The sequence below is a fragment of the Amborella trichopoda genome, chromosome 4 (assembly GCF_054954075.1).
Source record: "Amborella trichopoda isolate Santa Cruz 75 chromosome 4, AtrichopodaSantaCruz75HAP2 v2.0, whole genome shotgun sequence".
NCBI classification, from domain to species: Eukaryota; Viridiplantae; Streptophyta; class Magnoliopsida; order Amborellales; family Amborellaceae; genus Amborella; species Amborella trichopoda.
In genome coordinates, this window is record NC_142339.1 from 6,299,316 (window position 1) to 6,319,526 (window position 20,211).

At 37.8% G+C, this 20,211-nt stretch overlaps 1 protein-coding gene and 1 long non-coding RNA gene across 2 annotated transcripts; one reads left to right on the forward strand and one right to left on the reverse strand.

The window, feature by feature from the left end:
- Positions 1–6,417: 6,417 nt before the first annotated feature.
- On the reverse strand, positions 6,418–14,716 carry LOC148782226 (uncharacterized). The gene is made up of 2 exons (XR_016053926.1): positions 14,621–14,716; positions 6,418–14,519 (listed from the first exon to the last, which is right to left on the reverse strand). It is a non-coding gene; the product is annotated as an uncharacterized LOC148782226 (long non-coding RNA).
- Positions 14,717–16,913: 2,197 nt separating this feature from the next.
- Positions 16,914–19,776, forward strand: LOC18439204 (putative receptor-like protein kinase At2g21480). Its single transcript, XM_006849376.4, has one exon. The coding sequence runs from the start codon at positions 17,012–17,014 to the stop codon at positions 19,418–19,420; it is 2,409 nt and encodes an 802-aa protein (XP_006849439.1). The 5' UTR covers positions 16,914–17,011; the 3' UTR covers positions 19,421–19,776.
- Positions 19,777–20,211: the final 435 nt, after the last annotated feature.

Sequence of the window (20,211 nt, forward strand, 5' to 3'; positions counted from 1 at the left end):
AGGGTCACCAACTCTTGGGTTGGCATTGTCACCATGCGGGCCGTACATACAGACTTCGGGACCCCCAAAATCAATATTATAGGAGCAATGTCCAGAAAATAGTGGCTGAAGTTACAAGCCTACAAGCCATCCATCAGAGCTTGGAATGCGCTGCAGAGGCTTATCATTACTTCGACAATGGGGGTATCAACATTGGATGCCAGAACTAGCAATGTCAACCTCTCATTGGCCTAAACGAGTGACAGACATCAAACCTCGTAATGCTCTGATCAAACCAAAATGTAACCATCATTGTTTGGATGATGCAGGTGCCAAAGCTGCCAATATAATCGGCGACATCCAAACCAATTTTGAACGAGAGCTGCTTGCAGCAGCAGCACGGAACACTATCAATGGTGTCGCTGGTTGTCTGACACACCACCGTACGAAATCACGTTAACCGTAAACCGAGGTTTGTCTACTATAAAACTTGTAATCAGTTTGCCTCAACATGATTGGCATCAAAGCTTGATGAAGCTAGTACAGTACCAGAGAGGCCACCAATGGCGTTGATAATGAATGGCCCAAATTTAATCTCAGACTTTTGATGGTGATTAAGGGGTCCATTTATCTATAAATAGGGGTCTACCCTCCTATTTTGGGATACAAAACTTTCGATCAAAGCCAGACTCTATAAGACTAGAGTCAAACCTTACCAGACCCAGTATTGACCCTAAACCCTCTTGACCCACTAGGCTCAAACTCTGATCTAAGACACCCAAACCTTAATTTTAATTTTTGGTTACCCTGAATCCAAATTTGACCTCAATTGGTGGACTCACAAATGATCGGAGAAAGTCAGCACATTCGTATTGATTCTGAACCAGCACTAATTTCGAGTGTCGAGCTTAAGGGCTCGACTTGAGTTACACCCCTGTTTCTTTTTCTTTCCATTTCATTTCTTTCATCTATTTCTGACACATTTTCCCAATCTCCCCCATTCTTCTCGAAAAACCCCTGGCAGGTTTCGAGTTTTGTTGTTTCAATAGCCAGCACAACCAATGGTCCGTTCAAAGGCATTCTGCTAGTCAATCCTTTGTCTGGATCACAATTTATCAGGGCCCTTTCGCTACCATGCTCTCTCTCGATGATTTTGGGGTCGAAACTGGGGCAGACTTACAGTTGCTCTGCTTGAGATTTTCGAGCGTAAACAATAGGATTAAGATTTATGAAACTAGACTAGCAACTCCTAGTTTTTTCTCTTGAAGCACCCAAAACCCAAACACTTGTATTTTCTTCTTTTTCTTCTATGTGTGTGTGTGTTTTGGCCAACCACTTGCTTGTGTATGTATTTGGCCAAGTACATGTGTGTGTGTTTGTATGCTTGTGTGTATGTTTTGGCCAAGCACTTAATGTTTTTTGTGTATTGGGTGATCCAAAAATCCAATGTTGAAAACACCAAAACATTTATTTTATTATGTTTTCTCTTTTTGTTTTAAGCAGTTCAAAAGTTGAGAATAACGAAAGTAAAAAAATTTGGACCTCAACATAAAATATTAAAGTATAAACATTTTAAATCCAAAAATTATTAGTCCCTAATATGTTTTCCTCTAGTGTACTTTGTCTGTTTTTTAGTTTACATCCTAAAATAAATGCAACGAATGAAGCATGGTTCGCATCTCATAGAGATATAAACTACAAATCTCCCATCCACATCTTGTGGAAGGGTGCACCACAATTCAGATTGAGCAACCCCACATCCAATGGCCTAGTTTCATTTTTTCTTTTTTAGTTTTTATTTAAAACTTATATTTTTGATATTCTATGTGAAAATTATATTTTTGATATTCTATGAGAAATGAAAGATTGAGGATGATGGTTTTTATAGAAATAAAGTCGGGTGGACAAAGTGGAGATGTTCTTCTAGAGCCTTATGTGACCATTGCATTTCAATGAAATTGAATGGGAATTAGCTTAAGATGACTGTAAGACTAGCCATGCTTTACAGGACAGATTATTGGGTGGACAAGAAACAAAACATTCATAAAATGATTGTAACTAAGATGGATGGGTGACAAATAAGGAATGATAGAATTCAAATTTAATACATTCAAAAGAACTAAGGGGTAGCTCCAATAGGCAATAAAATAAGGAAAATAAGACTCAGGTTGTCTGGTCATATGCAATGTCGACTTAGAATAATACCAATTTGAAGAGGTGATTTGGATCATTAGAAGGCTCTTAAGGGCAAAGGAAAGCCCTAAATGACGTATGATTAATTGTATGAATGAGAGTATGACCCTTAATAGAGCGCAATAAAATAATAGAATTCATGTATCTGACCCCAACTAAGATATGGGAGATGCTACCACCATTACCTTTGCCATTTATCCCAAATCCTTCATGTTTAAGGAACTTTCATATATGTGAGTCATTGATCGCCATCCAATTATGCCGCATTTTCCTCATATCGCTAAGGGAAGGGAGTTGAGGGCTGTCATTAAGGATGAGCAGGTAGTTGTGAATAACCATGACAGCCACAAATGAGTGGACAAATTTGGAAAGGGTGCGGTTTGTATAGATCCTAGGCTCTAAACAATCAAATCAGAGCCTACCTTCAAATGGTGTCGAGAAATGTGGTTTCAATACTAAAAATATTTGTGATAGCCCTAAAATATATGTTCATCTCTATTTATAAAGTTTAAAGCTTTAAAAATAATGTAGATCAATAGATCTATGAAAACTTGAAAAACTTGAAAATTGACAGTTTAAAAATGAGTTACGAAATACACTATTTCCAAAACTTGAAATTCATTTTTTTCTCACATCCATACATCTTGATGTCAAGATGATCAATTTGAGAATGGGCATCAAAACAAACTCTTCTAGTGTAATTTTTTAGGTAGGCTCAAATTTGATTGTTTAGAGCCTTGACTCTATATAAACTTTTCCCATTTAGAAAAGGATGAAGTCTGTAGAAGACCTAGGCTTTATGAAAACAAAATAAAGCCTCAACTTAAATCCTTATCTAGAAAGACTTTCAGCATTGAAAATCTTCATGATGGCTCTAAAATTAATTTCCATCATAGACAATAAAATTTGAAACTCAAAAAATGGTACAGATCTTACGGATTTGTGAAAGCTTATTTTGAAGGCAAAATAGATGGTCTAGATGATTTATTGCAATATTTACTATTCTTAGAATTTAAAATCCTAATTATTTTTGCAAAACCATAACATTCAAGCTAAGATGATCAATTTAAAGGCTTTTCAACAGTTGAATTGCAATACTTGATGAGTTAATGGGGTTGAGGCTTTACTTATTTTGATAAGAAGGCTGCCCTATAAAACTAATTTCCTACCGAAATAATTGCAGAAGAGCTAATGGATGGAAGCACATGCCAATCACATAAAGATCTCCAGCCCATTAACAAGTGAAGATAGAGATAAAGCGATCATTTACTTTTAATACCAAGATGTCATGATCACCGTTATCCATTATATTTCAATTCGAGTAGTCGTATATCATTGACCAGCCTCAAATTTCAAAAAAAAAAAAAATCCTTGAGTTTTGTGAAACAACAAAGCCATACAATTTGACATCTAACGGCTAGAAATAATTGTGGCCTCCCTGTAACAACAATAAACGGTCTAATCGTATACAATCCCGTAAAAATTCATCAATTTCTCTAGACACGTGCCATGAACTCCACTATTTTTTAGTTCCCCACTTAATGTTCATTCTTTCTTGTGTGTCTACTGCTTTTTGACTTATGAGTGAAAGAGACAATTCTCCTAATTTTCTTTTACTTAATGGAGCGAACATTGCCTTTTCATATAATTAACTTTGTCCTTATCCTTTACTTCTTTAAAGTGCTTGCGTTTTTCTCTTTCAATTTGCTTTTAATTTCCTGGAGAGGCATCACGTGGGAAAGTAGCTCTCATCTCAAAAAATATGTCTTAGATTTAGTTAAAGCCAATTTCAGCCCTTCATTTCAAAGCATCATTCATAAATAACCTTGGAACTCTAAAGCTAAGCATACTTATGTCAGAGTAATACAAATAAAGTAGCAACCAAACTTAAGGCTGCACTATATTGCATTAAACTACTTTGAATTTCTTGGAGATTGATCATGGGGGAAATGCGGAGCCCACCCAAAAATATAATCAAAATTAGATAAAACATTTTCATTTTTCAACTCAAATTATGAATGAAACTCTTAAAGTTAAGCATGCTTTGTTAAGAGCAATACAAATGTAAGATCCAAAGTTCATGCTATGTCGCAAATGACAAACTCTGCAGAATCAAAACTCCTTACAATATCCAAAAGCATGAGTATTTGCTGTGACATTGCCATGCAATAAAAAAAAGTCATCAATGCTAATCACGAAAATAAAAAGAATTCGCTTAAGTGACTGAAGAACAAACATGTGCCCCCTTGCTAAGCTCCTTAATGGATATGGTGTGAGAAACTGTATTTCTATATAATTAAGCCTTAAGCTACCATGAAAGGTATATTATTGAGCTTAACACGTCAATAAGAGCCTCAATTTATAGAGTTACAAAGTTCTGTGCTACTAAAAAAACTAATATATACAATGAACCACCTTCCTAATATGGGTACACATAAAACGAAGGAAAATATTATTTCAAAAAATAAGTGTAGGTTTCTATATTTGGAACTACTTTAAATTTTAAATTTATAATTATTTTCTGCTTTTTAGTAAAATTTAAAGGATGTTTGACAGAGAATGAGTCAAGAAACATCTAGGGACAGAGAAATTGTCAAAGGGACTGAATGCCAACCTCTTTGCTAGGGAAAAGAACACTATGGCACCACAATCCAACTTTCGACCAGCTTTCCTCCTTAGCTAGTCCTTAGCTAGTCCTTTCAAAGAAAATACCACTGACTCTGAATTTACGGGCTTTAAAGACAGCTACTTATGTGAAATCGACTCAAGGATATTCCATCTACATAGTAAATTCCAATTTACGTGATTTTGCTCTCAGCCAGCTTCGGTAGGACCAGTTGTCATTTGTTTCCATGGACGACAGTGGAGTCGATTCGCCAGAGATCCCTATTTTCAACCTTAATAAGTTTGATTAAATATTGTTGTTTATATACTCTATTTCTGCCTTCCCAAAGGAGTGTACGTAGAAAACTCTTGTTATTCTTTAAGAACTTCAATCACTGGGCAGAGGTTTCCTTAGAACCATGATCTCGCCAGTAGCAAGTTGTAGGGCAAAGCATGTCAAATATCAATTATTTTGAAACATTGTGGCAGAGAAGAGTTCCTTTAGTTTCCCCCTGTTTGCTCACAAGTCAGATCATTTTAAATTGTAGGGTCTGAATAAGCAGGATATGCAAGTGTTTTACTAGACAAAGAAGTTTGATGCCCCCAAGGTCATGATCCTACAAGGATTGGAGGTGATGCGTTTAAGTAGCCAGGACTACCATAGTGGGGGGTGGCAGGCTTCATGATGGAGGGAGGGCCTTCATCATATGTCCATTATGTCAAAGGGATCTCGCTTTATCACAATTTATGGAGGCAACAACTTATGTTAAATCCCAACGGTTTCAAATATGCCGGTTTGGTTTTGTATGGATTAACAATGGCAAGGTAAGATTGGATTACAAGATTGGAACAGAGGGTATCATGGTGGATAATGCCCTCAGCTACACTCTGGATTTGCATTTTGAGATACAATCCATGTATAGGGGTAGCTATGAATGGAGAAGCCCCGTTCCTGCAAATTGTGCAAAGAACTTGGGGGGTGGGTGGCTATGAAATGAGAAGCGGAGTTCCTATGAAGTATGAAAATAACTCGGGTGGAAAAACATATATGGCTTAATAGTTTCAAGCAATGAATTAAAATCTGATAGACTGCAATAAATGTTAATGAGAAAGGAAAAGGAAAGAAGAAAGGGCAAGAGTCCTACCCAGAATCCTCTGAATAAATGTGGGTTGCCTAGTTTGTATGAGCTTGTTACAACTTCTACCCCTGGAATCTGCTAAGGATCTATCGCAGATTCAAGCCCTAAATATGGACCCAAAAATACACCTCAAACGAAAGACCGAGGAACATATAGCTTCAAGAGTCATTGCTAAACTCTCCCTTATCACACCAAGCATTCATAAAATAAAATTAAAAACACAAAGAAATATGTGAGTGATGTATAATTCTGATTGGAGAAATGACAACCAGCCCTAGAGCTAAGGGAAATGAGAACAAGAAATAATTTGACTTAGGTACAGATTCCTTCATTGATTTTCTTTTTTTGCTTTCCTTGTGTGTTTTTATTTTTGAGAAATTTATCGAAATACACCAAACTCATTAACTATTTAAAATTTAACCATTTTCAGTTGTTCTAACTCATTATCATGTATATCTTGATGGGGTTAAAATGCTCCATCTTTTAGGTGCATTTTGATAAATTTTCTCTTTTTTTCTATTTTTTAAGAATGGCAGAAGAGTTGTCATTATGGAAAATACCATTTTGGAGTGTCACTAAAAGAATTCCTCATAAAGTGACGTATCTATTTGAAAGAAGGAAAAATACTGATCATCTTTAGCATTAATGGATCTGGATGAATTTACTCATAGTATGCTCAGTCATAGTAGCAGGTTAGCAGAAGAGTTTGCCTGGTAGAGATGTTCCTCATCCTTTCCAGGATGCATAGTGTAGCAAAAGACTTCATCTTTTGCATTCCCATGTGAAGTAAAAACTGTGTGTTTGTAAACAATAAGTTGTATTCGTTATTGATAAAATATGTTTTTTTGTAGTTGAAATATGAAAGAATTCTCAAAAAATATTCGAGCATTTTTTTAATGCTAAAATGTTAAATATTAAAGATTTTTTCGTTTTTTGCTGATTGAGTTCGACACTAATATTGTTTACAATACAAAATAAATTTGGCATTTGGGCTGACAGTGACCAAAGAGCATAAGATAAATTAATCATCCTCCCAACAAAACAGCAATAGCATGATAGATGGTTCAAGTAATCAGGGAGATGCTGGCTTTTAAGAGTCCTAAGGGATAACGAAGGACATTTCTTAATGGCCTTCTTTGCCCAGTGAGAGGCACAAATATTGATACTAAATACACACTATTCAAGTGGGAATTCAAAAGGCCAGTTCTATGAATATTCAGAACCCGTTGGCAGAAGCTGACTCCTTTGTAGTGCTCAAGCGGCACCTTGGCATGCACTCAAATGGCTGAATATTCAAAAGAGACGTTCATGAGATTCTTCTAGTCATGCCACTTTGTGAGTAACCACTACTCCCATATTTATGGAGAAGGCAATAAGGTGCCTGATCTTTCGTCAAGCATTGATGCAGCCTCAAATACCCATTTTTGGAACCAGTAACCCAATTTCATTCGTGGTCTCTTCGCAAATTCTTTGAATTCTTCCCAATCCAGATTCAAGTGACTATATTGCTCTTAGTCTTCATTCAGTGTAGTTTAATTTATTAACATTACATCGGGGATTGTAATCAAGGAGGCAACAAGAATTATTGTATTTTACTTTCTTCACCTCCCTAGCAGGCCTCCCAAGCAAGACCTGAGATGAAGCCCCTGAAAAACCCAGTCTAATCTAGTAAACAGAAACAACAGAAAAGGGCAACCAGCAGACTATTGAAAATTTTGGCTAGGAATTCAGTTTCAAATACCTAAACCTATAAGAGAAAAAAAGAGAAAGGAAAAAATTCAAAACCACTTAGGGGGATTTGTCCATAGCTTGAACTTTAGTAATTATTTGTACCACCATAGTTCCTTGACTATATAATTCTGGCATGTCAAAAAATACACACAGCTTATTTGAAATATAAAGTGTCAAATATATGACGAAGAAAATGGGAACATAGTGGTAGAAGGGACTGCTGGTACAAGTGACGGCGGAGGTCATAGATACATTCGTAGGATTAGGACATCAAAAGTGAAAGAAGCTTTGAAAATGATGAAGATAGGAAAGGCTTTGGACCAGATGGTATCCCGATAGAAGTTTGAAAGTGCATAGGGGAAATTGGCATTGAATGACTGACGAAACTGTTCAACAAGGTATTGAGAACAAAGAAAATACCAGACGAATAGACAAAAATATTGTGGTACCTATCTACAAGAACAAAAGAGGCATACAGAATTGTGCAAACTTTCAAGAAATCAAGCTTATAAGACATACTATGAAGCTTTGGAAGAGAGTCATTAAGCAATGACTAAGGCATGAAACAGGTCTATCTAAAAATCAATTTGGTTTTATGCCAGGAAGGTCAACAACTGAAGCTATTTTCCTACTCAAGCAACTGATTAGTTTTTTTTTAGGACGAAGGGAAAAGACCTCCACATGGTCTTTATTGATTTAGAGAAAGCTTATGAAAGAGTACCTCAAGATTTGATTTGGTGGGTGTTGGAAAAGAAAGGCGTCTCTAGACATTACATCCATTTGGTGAGAGATATGCATGATGGAGCGCTAACTAGTGTACGAAAAACTAGTGGAAAGACGAGTGAGTTTTCAGTGACAATAGGTCAACATCAAGGGTCAGCATTGAGCTTGTACCTCTTTGTCTTGGTTATAGACGACTTAACTAGGCACCTACAGGATGAGGTACCGTGGTGCATGTTGTTCACAGATGACATAGTTTTGATTGATGAGACTGGAAACAGCGTCAACACAAAGTTAGAACTTTGAAGAGATGATCTAGAATCTAAAGGTTTTAAAATTAATTGGACTAAGATAGAGTATGTGGAGTGCAAGTTTAGTAATAATAGTAGTAGAGATGAGGAAGTAATTAAGAATTAAGGTTAGGAAGTACAAGAAGACCGCACTTTCGATATCTTGGGTCGATAATCCAGGAAAATGGAGAGATCGAGGAAGACATCGCACACAGAATTAGAGCTGGGTGGGCGAAGTGGAGATGTGAAATTGCAATTTTATGTGATCGCCGCATACCAATTAGGCTGAACGGCAGTTTCTATAGGACAATGGTGAGACCAACATTACTCTATGGAGCGGAATGTTGGACAGACAAAAATCAATATATCCATAGTAGAATGAGTGTAGCGGAGATGAGGATGTTGTGATGGATGAGTGGCAAGACAAGAAGGGATAGAATTTGAAATGAATCTATTTGAGAGAATTTAGGCATGGCACCAATAGGTGATAAATGAGATAGAGTAGACTTAAGTGGGCTGGCCATGTGTGGACCCGATCAAGTAAAACACTTGTTAAGAGGTGCGAGTTAGTTCAAATGGAATGACTGAAAAGGGCAAGTGGTAGGCCCAAAATGACGTAGTTGGAAGTAGTCCGAAACAATATGGGGACTTATGACCTCACTAAAAATATGGTCTTTAATAGAGCAGAATGGAGAACCAAGATTCATGTAGCTGACCCCAATTAATTGGAAAAAGGCTAAAATGATGATGAAATATAAGTGGTTTATTATTACTTTTTGTTTTGCATCTAATGGCCTTTGTACTAGCTACATTGGGAAGTTCATAACACAACATCCATAGAATGTGATTCTACTCGGATGCAGATTCATAGAAGCCTTTGGTCCTGAACTGTATCATAATACAAGAAAATAACTAGATGAAGCTCTTCAACTTACAATGCAATAACATTACATAATGATCAGTTATCCCTAAAAGAGCATTATTTAGGGGATGAAAGCACGTATAAGTTGTATGTCTCACATACAGGTCCCAAGCACTTCTTATCTTCAAAGTATCTTATCTTCAAAGTACCCTTGCATTGCACTATGAGTGAATTCCTACCCAAACAATCACCTAAATGGGAACATATACGAATGATAAGATTCAAAAGCCTTGGAGTGACCTGTTCAATTTCCACAGCTAAGGCTGCATATAAAAAACCAAGAAGATCATTGAACCAAAAAAAACGTAGTTTGGTATTTTCTAGATGGACAATTGCTGGGACTTTTCAAACCTACCAAGATAATCCATTAAGAAAACATAGGTCTATCAAAGAGGACGAGGTTCTTACAAGCAATTGTGACAACTTGTATTTGGCTCAGGACTCAGCCCTGTCTTATCTCAGATCGACAATTCTATCCAAGTCAAAGTTAAACTTTGTATGGAATGTCTTGCTTTTTAATGATCTAGGTGAAGCCCCTGCAACATGTGAACAAGACCCAAAATTTGTTGAAGCCTTATGAAAAACACAGTGACTATTTACAAGATCTCTTGTTCAAGTTTACATGTTTATAGGCCCAGGAAGTGTCCAAGCCACGTTGACTCAAGCAAATCCTAATTTATAAATTAACAACAACTAAAAGTTACAGAAGGACAAGAATGCATTGGAGCATGAAATCTTTAGGTGAAGATAACTAGAGCAGTTCACTTGCCAATCAAGGACTCCAATTCATGAGCCTTAACAGACAGCTCGTGGAAACTTTTAGGTTATGCAAGACAGCAAGAATGATACATAATGCAATTCAGGCCCCAATTTGGCAGCAGGCATGTGAACCAACCGAATCTCCTTTGAGTACGCAGGACATAAAGAGGACAATCCAGACATTGCCGTAAAAAGGAATCAGAGTACTAGAATGACATGAGATATTACATCAGAACCATTGTCTTAATGGAATAGCCCACTTGATAGAAAGAGTCCATAATTTGCTCCCAAATGTTATTGACGAGAGCAGTGAGCCACAAAATACTGGACTCTCTTGGACATGAGAAGAACTACCACATCTTATAGCAACACTAGCATAAATTTAAGGCACCACATTTCTAGGAAATTATAAAGATGCTTAAGGTAATGGTACAGTCTGTCGTATGTGTTTAGTTTTCTGTCCTGTCATTCAACTGGAAGCAAAGCTTGTGGAATGTATAATGTTCACCCTAGTCAATTAAGACTTTGTATGCATTATGATAGTTCTTACTTTACTACAGAGCTAGACAATATCAGTTAGAATTTGTGCAACAAATATCCAAATGGGACAGCTGAAGAGAAACACTGGTAGAAGATGAGCAGCAACATGTGGCACTTACAAGGTAGTAGTAGGGAGCCAACAAGAGTAGTAGTAGCAGTAGTAGTAGTAGTAGTAGTAGTAGGGAGCAAACAAGGGACCATATTGAGGCAACAAGCATTGGAATAGGATTGCCAAGTTATAACTAGCACGAAAGCTGGTTTACATATAGGGACATGTCTTTGAGAGCATTCACTCTCTATTGTGACCAGCATTGCATGTTCCATGTTGCATGGAGATGACCTCAAATAAACAGCCAACAATGCTGAAGCGTAAACTGACAACAGGACTGAACAGCACAGTGAATATGGCTTCAAGATTGAACATACAAACAGCATAAAAGTTGGGTTGGTACAAATTTACACTGAGATTGTCTCCAAAGCAATAATGGCATTTATGTGGGCTAGATCTGCATCTCCATCTGAGAACCGACACCACATGAGGCAGTGGAAGTTTAAAGCACTTGGGGGAAAATTTTGGCTGGGGCCCTTCTTGAGAAACAAAAATACTAAGACTTACTCAGCAAAGAGTAGTCATTTCAAGTATTACATATTTTTTGCAAAAGACTTCATAACAACCATTCAAAGAACGTGTTGACACAAGAGGAGACTCAAAATCTGACTCAGCTAGGAATTTTGTTGAGGGGCAGAGTCAAGTCCAAGTTCCAAGGTTTTAAACTTTGCTGAGCAATTACCTTTGAATTTTGCCACTCTCATCATTCCGAAATAGTTTCATCCACATACTTGAAGACGGAAAGCAGGATAATCTGTCACAGAAATATAAACCTCATGAAACCGAGTCGACAACTTATATGCCTGGTGTAGAAGCTACTCTAACTTGTGCCCAAGCATAATATTCATGTTGAGAACATCAGGCTGGGACGGCTCATTTGATTCCATAGGGAGATAGTATGAGAGATTGGCCCTACTGCGGATCCCACCATCCTCTGAATGTTAGCGGGCGGTCCCTTGAGTGGGACGCACAAGGAAGGATTGGTTTGCTTTACTGCAAAAGGGACATCTTGTATCTTTTTAAGCCAATAATAAATATAGAAGCCCATCCATTAAATTAACAATGAAACAGAGTAGCATACTCAAGAGTAACCATTTTCTCAAGTAAAATTGCTCATGCATGATCCAAGGAAGTCATAGCTCAAATCATTTACGAGGTTTCTAAAACCCACAATGCTTCAAACTAGAAACCAATGTGTTCTCCTCGTCTTTATTAATACGATATGTGTGGTTACCTTTTCAATAGAGAAATAGCTTCTCCAACAATAGATGGTCATTGATTTGCGGACTGCATCTACATAGGCGGCATTCAAATCAACTGAAGACAAAAAAAGGAAACATGACACTATGGCTCATTTAAGAATGTTTCCCTTGGTGCCCACAGCAAGTGGACCAGTATTGGAAATTACCATTAAAAAAACATAGTGGGACCACTATTCTCCAGTCTCATTATTTCAAAGAAGGTTCCAGCAACCCACTAAGCTTTCAATACCAGTCAGTATAAACGACACAAAGTTTTATGCAGCCCACTTCCATGAACTCCTCGAATCCACCTCTCTAGGCCTGTAACCATGAAACAATCAGATCATCTTCTTACCCAAATAGAACTTCAAATTTCACCCACCTTGATGAATGATGATAGCTCATCCCCAACAGTCCAACTTCAAGCTACCTATCATCTTAATTGTAACTGATATCAATGGGAAAAAATCAACAGAATATTCCATTGCCCTCAGGAAAGGCCTCATCCATTTGCAGAACAGGATGGCACCTCAAGGATCATCCATTGCCGATGTCCCATTAAAAAATTGAAAACACCCAGTCACATCTTGATCTCAAAGGGGAAAATCATGTGGGGGCTATCTGTTGTTTTAAGAGGAATGTTTAGGGAGCTCACATTTGATGAGTTACACCAAACGAAGGAAAGGATTAGAGTTGATGTTCTTTTTTCATGGGCTTCTATAAGTTGTCTTGGCAATGGGCCTGTTTCGAGTCAAATTTATACCAGGTCTTTTCTGAGTATCCTTAGTCATGGTAGAGGTGTTAAGTACCTGTCAACTATAGCCCACTCATCCCCAATTCCCCTTGAATTTATGCACTTGGAAGGTTGGTATTTACTTTGATAAGCAAGTTACAATCTCTAAAGCTGACTTCCCAGTTCTGCAACATGCCTCTGTTGCAACAAGGAGGAGCAGTTCGCCATCTACTGTTACACTTGTCATTTCCTGCGCAAATTTGATTTTATTCCTCGAGTTAATTCAGATTCCTGGGTCATGTGGTGTACTGTTGTCCATTTTATGAGTTAGCTATTTTCCGGGGCGTGGGAAAGAAGTCAGTGTGTGTTGTAAGCCTTTTTTGCTGAATATGGGAACAACCAGAAAAATGACATGATGCTATTATCTACAGAAGAGTGATTCTTCCTAAGTTTCAAGGGTTTAAGATTTGAGTACTCTGTGAACGTTTAGCAGAATATGGCTTGGAGTCTAGGAGTATGTGCTTTAGAGTTCCCGATTCCAATATAAACCAATCTATCTCCCTCCACCTGTTGGTTAATCAATTGGAAATCCAGTAGATTCCTAAGTTGGGAGTTTTGTGGAAGATTGAAAAGGTACTATCAGTATATTCAAAGTTCTAATTGGAATCAAATAGATTGTCCCATTTGCCTACTCTTGAGAAGTGCAACTCTCACATCTAATTCACACAATTTTCCAACCCTTTCCTAATGGATGCACCTTGATCTAGTCCCCAATCCTAATCTTAGTGTTCCATCACTAACTCTTCCTATGACATTTGGATCATGAAGTAGGTTCACTGGCCCTCACCACAACAGTTCCAGACCTCTTGTATGTCTAGAATAGCCACTAAGAGCTCAGAAAAACACAATTACTCATTGTGCCATCTTTGATTCACATCGAAAGCGATCGTTATGTTCCTTTCATCACTCTGAAATGGTAGATATTAGTCCCAGCTGTTCAATGGCACATCATAGTCCTCAACAAACTTAAATTTGCTAGCCCCTATGCCCACTACTCTCCCCTGTTTCATGAGATCAGTCCTATCCACCCTTCTCTCCTACCATCCCTTTATCGGCAACGACCTCCATGTTCTTCAAAACTAAACTTGAATATGATTGACAAATAATAATAACAATAATAATAATAATAATAATAAGCTGACAACAAATAAATAAATAAATAGAAAAATAAGAAATGTAGTCATATAGCTGCAGAGGCATTTACCAAATTCAAAAGATGATGGCATGTGGTGGTTCCCTTTCGCTAATTCAAAATCATCCTTTTTTATTTTCTTCTGCAATTTTCTCATCAGGAGTTTTCACTAAACAAGTTCTTAGAGAACACTAGCACCTTAGCAGATCACTATGTCATTACCAGTTACTAACATAGTAAACCCATTCTAATTGAAAACACCATGTCATTACCAGTTACTAATGAAATAATTGGCCCAAATACCTCAACGTTTGGCAGGTTTTAAAAACCTATAAAAGATTAACTTCCTCCAATTAGGGGAAATAAACTGAAAAACCACCATTTGAAAGATTAGCATATATTGAGATCAATCAGCTCTCCATAACCGAAATCATGACAACTATATCACAAAAGAGAAATAGGTATTACCTTGACAAATTTCTGAGAATCTAGGGCTTGGTTATGCATTTGACAACTGAAAAGCTATCCTTAAACCCAATTAGGATCAATAGTCAAAATATCTGTAAGGGAAAAGTTCAAATGAGGCCCTTTTCAAATATGGTCCCTGAAAGAAAGTACGACATTGTTCCATTCTATAATATACACATGCTTTAATAAGGCTTTTCAATGCATTTGCATATATTTTTCGACTAAAAAATTGATTTTTTTTTTTTTCTAATTTTGTGACACAAGTAATTGTGCGCTCCCTATTCCAAAAATAAATGGTCTCATTGAACTGTATCTAATGATATGCCGGGGTTAAAATGAGTTGCAATAATCAGTTCGAAAACTCGGTCCCATGGAAGCCCTGATTGCAACTTTAGTTATGAAAGTGTAGAACCATATATCGCTTTTTTATTTAGATGAGGTAAATTTGACATATCTTTAAAAACAAAGTTAAAAAATGAATACCATAGCTATAAATTTATTTTGTCCAAACAAAAAACATGGCATAAATATAAATATTTTCCCCACTTGAGCTAGAATTCATAAAGAGGGAGAGAGAATTCTTGTTTCTTTGCCTGATTGAGAGAAAATTTAGAGATATAGAGCCTCAAGCTGAGTTCTTGGAAAATAGGATCCTTCTCCTTGGAGTGAGAGAATCGATATTCACTGCATTTTAGTGAACTATCAGAAACGAAATTCATATCTATTTCCCAAAAATCATCCTTAATAAGCTCAAATCGATGAGAGAGAATCCAGTGTAGGCAAAATTGGGCGGCTCAAATGTAATGCCCCGGTTATAAATCGGAACCGGCGAGTTTTGGTAAACCGATCGGGTATCTTAAAAAAATTCAACAAAAAATTTATATAAAATCAAATAATAAAATATTTTGTTTGTAATGTATTTTTTTATGTTTTTCATTACTTTAGCAAATATTGGAAAAAAATTTGGCCATAATACTTATTTTTATATTTTTTATTTTTTTTTTAAATTTCAAAAATATCTCTAGATACAAAGCGATTCTTTCTTTAAAAGCCATTTTTTCATTAATGTTTTACTTCATTTGGATGTGTTTTGTTTAATCATGCTTAAATATATTTTATTATATTTTATTATATTTTTTTAGTATTTTTTTTATCACTTGGAACTTGCTCAGTTAGGCTAGTCGAACCGGCTGATTTACCGGTTAGGCCGTTTGAATCATAGTTATCGGGACCGCCCAACTAGGGTGGCGCTCCTGCTCCGGGTGTTCCGTAGTCAAGATCTCGACCGTAACTCATTCCCTACTCAGTCCTATTCTTAGGATTCGCGATCCCGTTCACAACAGAACTCGTTCCCGATACTGTACGGAACACGTTCCTTAAATTTTAGGATCTCATTCCTGAATAAATTAGATCCCTGCTCCCAGAGCTTTAGGAGCACGATCCCTGTATTTTTGGAACTCCATCCTTATTTTCCTGAAGCATCTTAAAAGAAACTTCTTAAATAAAATTACTTTTTAAAATAAAATAATTATATTTTAAACCAAATTTTTATAAAAGTTAAGTTCTTTGATGGGAGCATGGCCTCGTCATGCACAGAACGCGATCCTTCCTTGAATGGAGCTCGATCCTTTCTAAATAGGAACACAATCATTCTTAGATGGGGGTGCGATCCTGTTGTTGATGGGAGCACGATCCTAGAGAATATAGGAATACGATCCCATTTGACATGAAAAGCACTCCCGTTGAATAGGGATCTCGATCTTAATGTATTGGGAACGTGTTCCCTATTCATACAGGATCTTGATCCGCTACTTTTACCTTCACCGAAACTTTTTTCTCGAGCTCCATAGCTTTGAGCAGATGCCGCTCTGACGCTCCCACTCCCAGAACCGAAGCCGTTCACGGTGCCACTCCCGGTAACTGTGGTTTGAAGTACTTCCGCCGTTCGATTTTTCCTCCACTGAGAGAAACCTTATACAGCCACCCATCACTCGTGTATCCACCGTAAACAAACTTAGAGATTGGATTATGGATGGATTACTACAAATGAAGGTGTCAAACTAACCTCTCATGAAAATTGAAAACTGAAAACAATATAGTGAGCATTTTGGCGCCTTTTTATTCTCGCTCCAACATTTGCCTCCTGAACACATCGCAGAGAAATAATATACATTTCCTTTCTTACCCTTCACCTCGGACCTTCGCGTCCGCTTAACTAGGGGTATATCCGTATTTTCCATCGGGACACCCCATCTGAGAACTAGTCAACCCCACCAAATATAACAGCAGAGAAACACGCACGCGTTCTCGAAGAAACGCCATTAACCACTCTTTCTCCCCTCTCTACGAAACCCCAAGAACTGCATTTTCGAAAAGAACCAGAGAGACGCCATGGGCCATTCTCTGCTGGTTCTTTTCTCTTTCTCTCTCTTCTTCTCTTCATCTTTTGCTCAAACCTTAACCTTCTCTCCTTCTGATGAGTTCTATATAAATTCAGGATCTTCAGAATCATTGAAATTAGATGGTGGGCGTGTTTTCATATCAGATTCAGAGGCTTCCTCTTATCTCTCTACGAAAGACGATATCCAGGTCTCGTCTCCGGCCGTCAATGCCCCATCTTCCCTCTATTCTTCGGCCAGGATCTTTGTCGAACAGTCGATCTATCGGTTCAAGGTTGTGGATAAGGGATGGCATTGGATTCGCCTCTACTTTTACCCATTGGAGAACGAGCAATTCGCCTTAACGGATGCTGTGTTTTCAGTGACCACCGATGATATTGTTCTACTCCATAACTTCAACATAGACAACAGCACCAAATGGGTCATGAAGGAGTTTCTGGTAAATGCGACCACTGATCACCTCTCTGTAATTTTCAACCCATTGAGAAACTCTGTAGCTTTTATTAATGGAGTCGAGGTGGTTTCGGCTCCCAAAACCTTGATCTCTGATGTGGTATCTGGAATTTCACCTGTAGGTGACTTTCCGGGGATAAGCCAACATACTTTACAGGCTCTTTATAGGATCAATATTGGGGGTCCTGAAATTTCACCAGAGAATGACACACTAGGTAGGACATGGCTACCTGATAAAAGTTTTTTATGGGTGAAACAAATAGCTAAAAGTGTGAAGATTTCACCAGCTGCTATTTCATATACAGAGACTGTAAGTCCATTGATTGCCCCAAATTGGGTTTATGCGTCAGCTCTAGAGCTTTCGCCAATGATTCGCCATAGGTTCAATTTGACATGGGGCTTTAGTGTAGACCCGGGTTTTGGATATCTGGTTAGGCTCCATTTTTGTGATATCATAAGCCAGGCTCTGAATAGTCTATACTTCAATGTGTATATCAATGGCTACCCTGCAGTCACAGGGCTTGATTTATCAACCTTGGCCCTTGATTTGGCTGTCCCTTACTATAAGGATTTCATGGTTAATGCATCGATAGCAATGAGTCGAATAATTGTTCAAGTGGGTCCAATGAGTCCAGACCCATCTGGGTCTGATGAACCAGAGCCCAATGCTCTTCTTAATGGGCTTGAAATCATGAAGATTAGCAACTCATTTGGGAGCTTGGATGGAGAATTCTCTGTTCATCGTGGTAGATCTCTGGTTAAGGCTGGTTCAAAGAACGGCACCGCAACAGCCGTGGGTCTTTTCATGGCTTTTGCGGCATTTGTGGGACTTGGGGCCATGGTTTTTAGGTGGCATAAGAGACCTGAAGATTGGAGAAAACATAACAGTTTCTCTTCGTGGCTTCTCCCTCTTCATTCAGGTGGCCATTCGAGCATAATATCATCACAAAGAGGAGGTTCCAGGAGTGGGTTCAGTGGAAACATTTATTCATCGAGCATTGGGATGGGCCGATACTTCAGTTTCTCAGAGTTACAAGAAGCCACGAAAAGCTTCAACCAGAAATCAATAATTGGGGTTGGAGGCTTTGGAAACGTCTATCTGGGAGAGCTTGATGATGGCACCAAAGTTGCAGTCAAGAGAGGGAACCCACAGTCAGAGCAAGGCCTAAATGAGTTCCAGACCGAAATCCAAATGCTCTCAATGCTTCGGCACAGGCACCTGGTTTCACTGATCGGTTATTGTGACGAACAATCAGAGATGATTTTGGTTTATGAATACATGGCCTTGGGGCCTTTAAGAGACCACTTATATGGCAAGACTTCAAAGCCATTAACATGGAAACAGAGGTTAGATATTTGTATTGGGGCAGCAAGAGGGCTCCATTATCTTCACACTGGTGCAGCACAAGGAATAATTCATAGAGATGTCAAGACAACTAACATTCTTTTGGATGAGAATTTGATAGCAAAAGTTTCTGATTTTGGCCTATCAAAGACAGCACCAGGAATGGAGCGAACCCATGTGAGCACAGCAGTGAAAGGAAGCTTCGGTTACTTAGATCCTGAGTATTTCAGGAGGCAAAAATTGACTGATAAATCTGATGTATACTCTTTTGGGGTGGTTTTATGTGAGGTTTTATGCGCCAGACCCGCCCTTGATCCAGCACTTCCTAGAGAGCAAGTGAATCTTGCAGAGTGGGCTATGCAATGGCAAAGAAAGGGGCTTTTAGAGAAGATTATAGATCCCAGTCTGGCCGGGAAAATAGCTCCTGATTCTTTGAAGAAATTTGCAGAGGCAGCGGACAAGTGCTTGAGAGAATATGGGGTTGATAGGCCATCAATGGGTGATGTTCTATGGAATTTGGAGTATGCTCTTCAATTACAAGAGGCTTCTCCTTCTTCAATGCCAGTAAATGAAGCTATTTTGGCTGGATCTTCAATGCAGTAATAATGGGTCTTCTTATTTATCAGTGGATGAGCTATTTATCAGTGGATGAAGCTCAGATTCATTGCAAGATTATCAGATGGTGTTCATGAACATTAAATTTTAACCATTCATGGATGTGTATTTTTGGTGTTTGGTTATGCCAAAAAGACATTTGTAAACCTTTCATTTGTTCATTATTTATTCTTTCAGCTCTCTTTGATCTCTCTTTCTATTTTCTCTCAATTTCTTTTTCATGTTTTTTGTTCATGTATGGTGTATGTGTGTTGGTTCTAATGGAATGATGCTGTAATATTTTGTATTAATAAAGCTATGAGTGGTACTGAGATACCGGCACGGGTATCAATTTTTGAGATCCATTTCAATTTCTCTTTAATACTAAGCAACGAGTAATTATTTATATATCTCTCTCTCTCTGTCTATAAGTGTAACAATTGGCATTGATCCACCCAATGATTCAAAAGACGCCGGGTTGGTATGAAATCGCTTGGGCCTACCTGGGATTCAGTCATCCCATGTCGATTCTGTCAATATATAGAAAATCGTTCTAAGTCTAGAAGAGAACTGACAATTTGCTATAGTAAAACGGCGTTTTGTCATAGTAAAAATGTTGATTCACCGATCCGGATTGGTTTTTCTAAACCCGATCCAAGTCATTGATATGTTTTTTAAATCATTGGATCCACCTAGTAAGATAAACGAGTTAGTGGTGCTTGATTGTCGTTTTTTTTTTTCTTTTTTTTTTATGGCTCTAAGTTTGAATATTCACCACTAATCCTGCCAGCTAATTGTTG